Below are 1,345 nucleotides of genomic sequence, written 5' to 3'. Positions count from 1 at the left end.
TATATATATATATATATATATATATATATATATATATATATGTATATATGTATATACTTCAGGCCATCAAAGGAGTATCCTCTGTGGCCATCTTCGGGGTTGCTAGCGGGTTGTTTCCGCTGTCTGTGGAGGCTTCATCTAAGTTTTTGAAATCATCAGGCGACATTCTTTCTCTGCCTGTTCCTCCACTTTTTAATACTCTATAATACGAGAGAAATACAACCATGGCAACAGAATTCAGAAGAAAGTGTAACGTCGTCATAATAAACTGAAACACGCTAGGGGCCCCCGATGCTGCATTGGCTATCAGCTCCCCTGCATCGCATACCATCGTAATGATAGCAACGATCAAAACTACCAGCACGAATCTATGAGACTTGGTGATAGTTGAGAGAACACCCAACGCGCCGGCAATGATAGTGAAGGACGAAGAGAAGAAGTTGAAAGCTGCAACAGAATCCGAGCCCCCTTGTGTGGCATTTCTTCTCATCACGGCGCAAAGCTCAACAGTTGAGCTCAGCATATTGTATAGAGAAAATATCACAACGCAGGCGGCCAGGTTAAAGGGGCCGATGCCCTTGATGTTGCAGTTGCACTTCACCATTTTGTACGAATCTCCGCGAGAGTATCAACACAGAAAACCTACACAAGTTGTAGGTGATGGGGCCTCAGAAATCACAAATAATAATTTAAGAAAAAAGTTCAGCTTTTCGTGAAAACTCAGCAGAGACTTGTGTCGGTCGTCCGCCGCCGTCTCGGTTATAAGGAAGCCCCCCACGCGCCACTGAACAATATCGACATCGATAGAACCGAAATTGAATACTTTTCAAATATAAACCGAAAACAAAATAATAAATCTCGTGAATACACTCCGCAATATCCTCCTTCGAGACGACGGAAGGTGCAATCGCTGCCCGGTAGCCCGCAGCCGACAGAACCTGCACGGTGCTGCCCACTGGTCTAGTGGCCACATATGTCTCGATTATTCCCTCAATATAACTCAAAGTTCTTCAGATTCTTGAATAAAAAGAAGTTTCTAGGTTTTTTTCGCAACACAAGAGCATCAGGAGGAGGTGGAGGCTTCCATGAATGCAGCAAGCCGCGCAGACCCGCGGGTGCCTCGAGGCAAACCGAGCAGCTTTCCAACTCAGCGAAAATTTCGGAGAGCTATACGCTTTCTTCTAGACAAAACATTTTATATTCCAATAATTAGATTCTGCAGGAACAGCCGGTTACCTCAGGTGACACAGAGAGTATACCGTTTGCTTCCTCCCGGCGCAGGCCGGAGCCGAGGTTACCGATCGAGCCGAACACCCCATTCAAAATATATAAGTAAACCACAACA

At 45.1% G+C, this 1,345-nt stretch overlaps 1 protein-coding gene across 1 annotated transcript; it reads right to left on the bottom strand.

Annotated features, from left to right (window-relative positions):
* Nucleotides 1–58: 58 nt before the first annotated feature.
* On the bottom strand, nucleotides 59–604 carry EMH_0091830 (uncharacterized protein; the record flags this gene model as incomplete). The annotated part of the gene is made up of 1 exon (XM_038023043.1): nucleotides 59–604. The coding sequence occupies one exon, from the start codon at nucleotides 602–604 to the stop codon at nucleotides 59–61; it is 546 nt and encodes a 181-aa protein (XP_037878897.1).
* Between the last annotated feature and the right edge of the window lie 741 nt (nucleotides 605–1,345).

Source organism: Eimeria mitis, genomic scaffold (genome assembly GCF_000499745.2).
Source record: "Eimeria mitis Houghton genomic scaffold, Emh_scaff7530, whole genome shotgun sequence".
In the NCBI taxonomy this organism is placed as follows: Eukaryota; Apicomplexa; class Conoidasida; order Eucoccidiorida; family Eimeriidae; genus Eimeria; species Eimeria mitis.
This window is presented reverse-complemented; position numbering and strand designations above follow the sequence as displayed.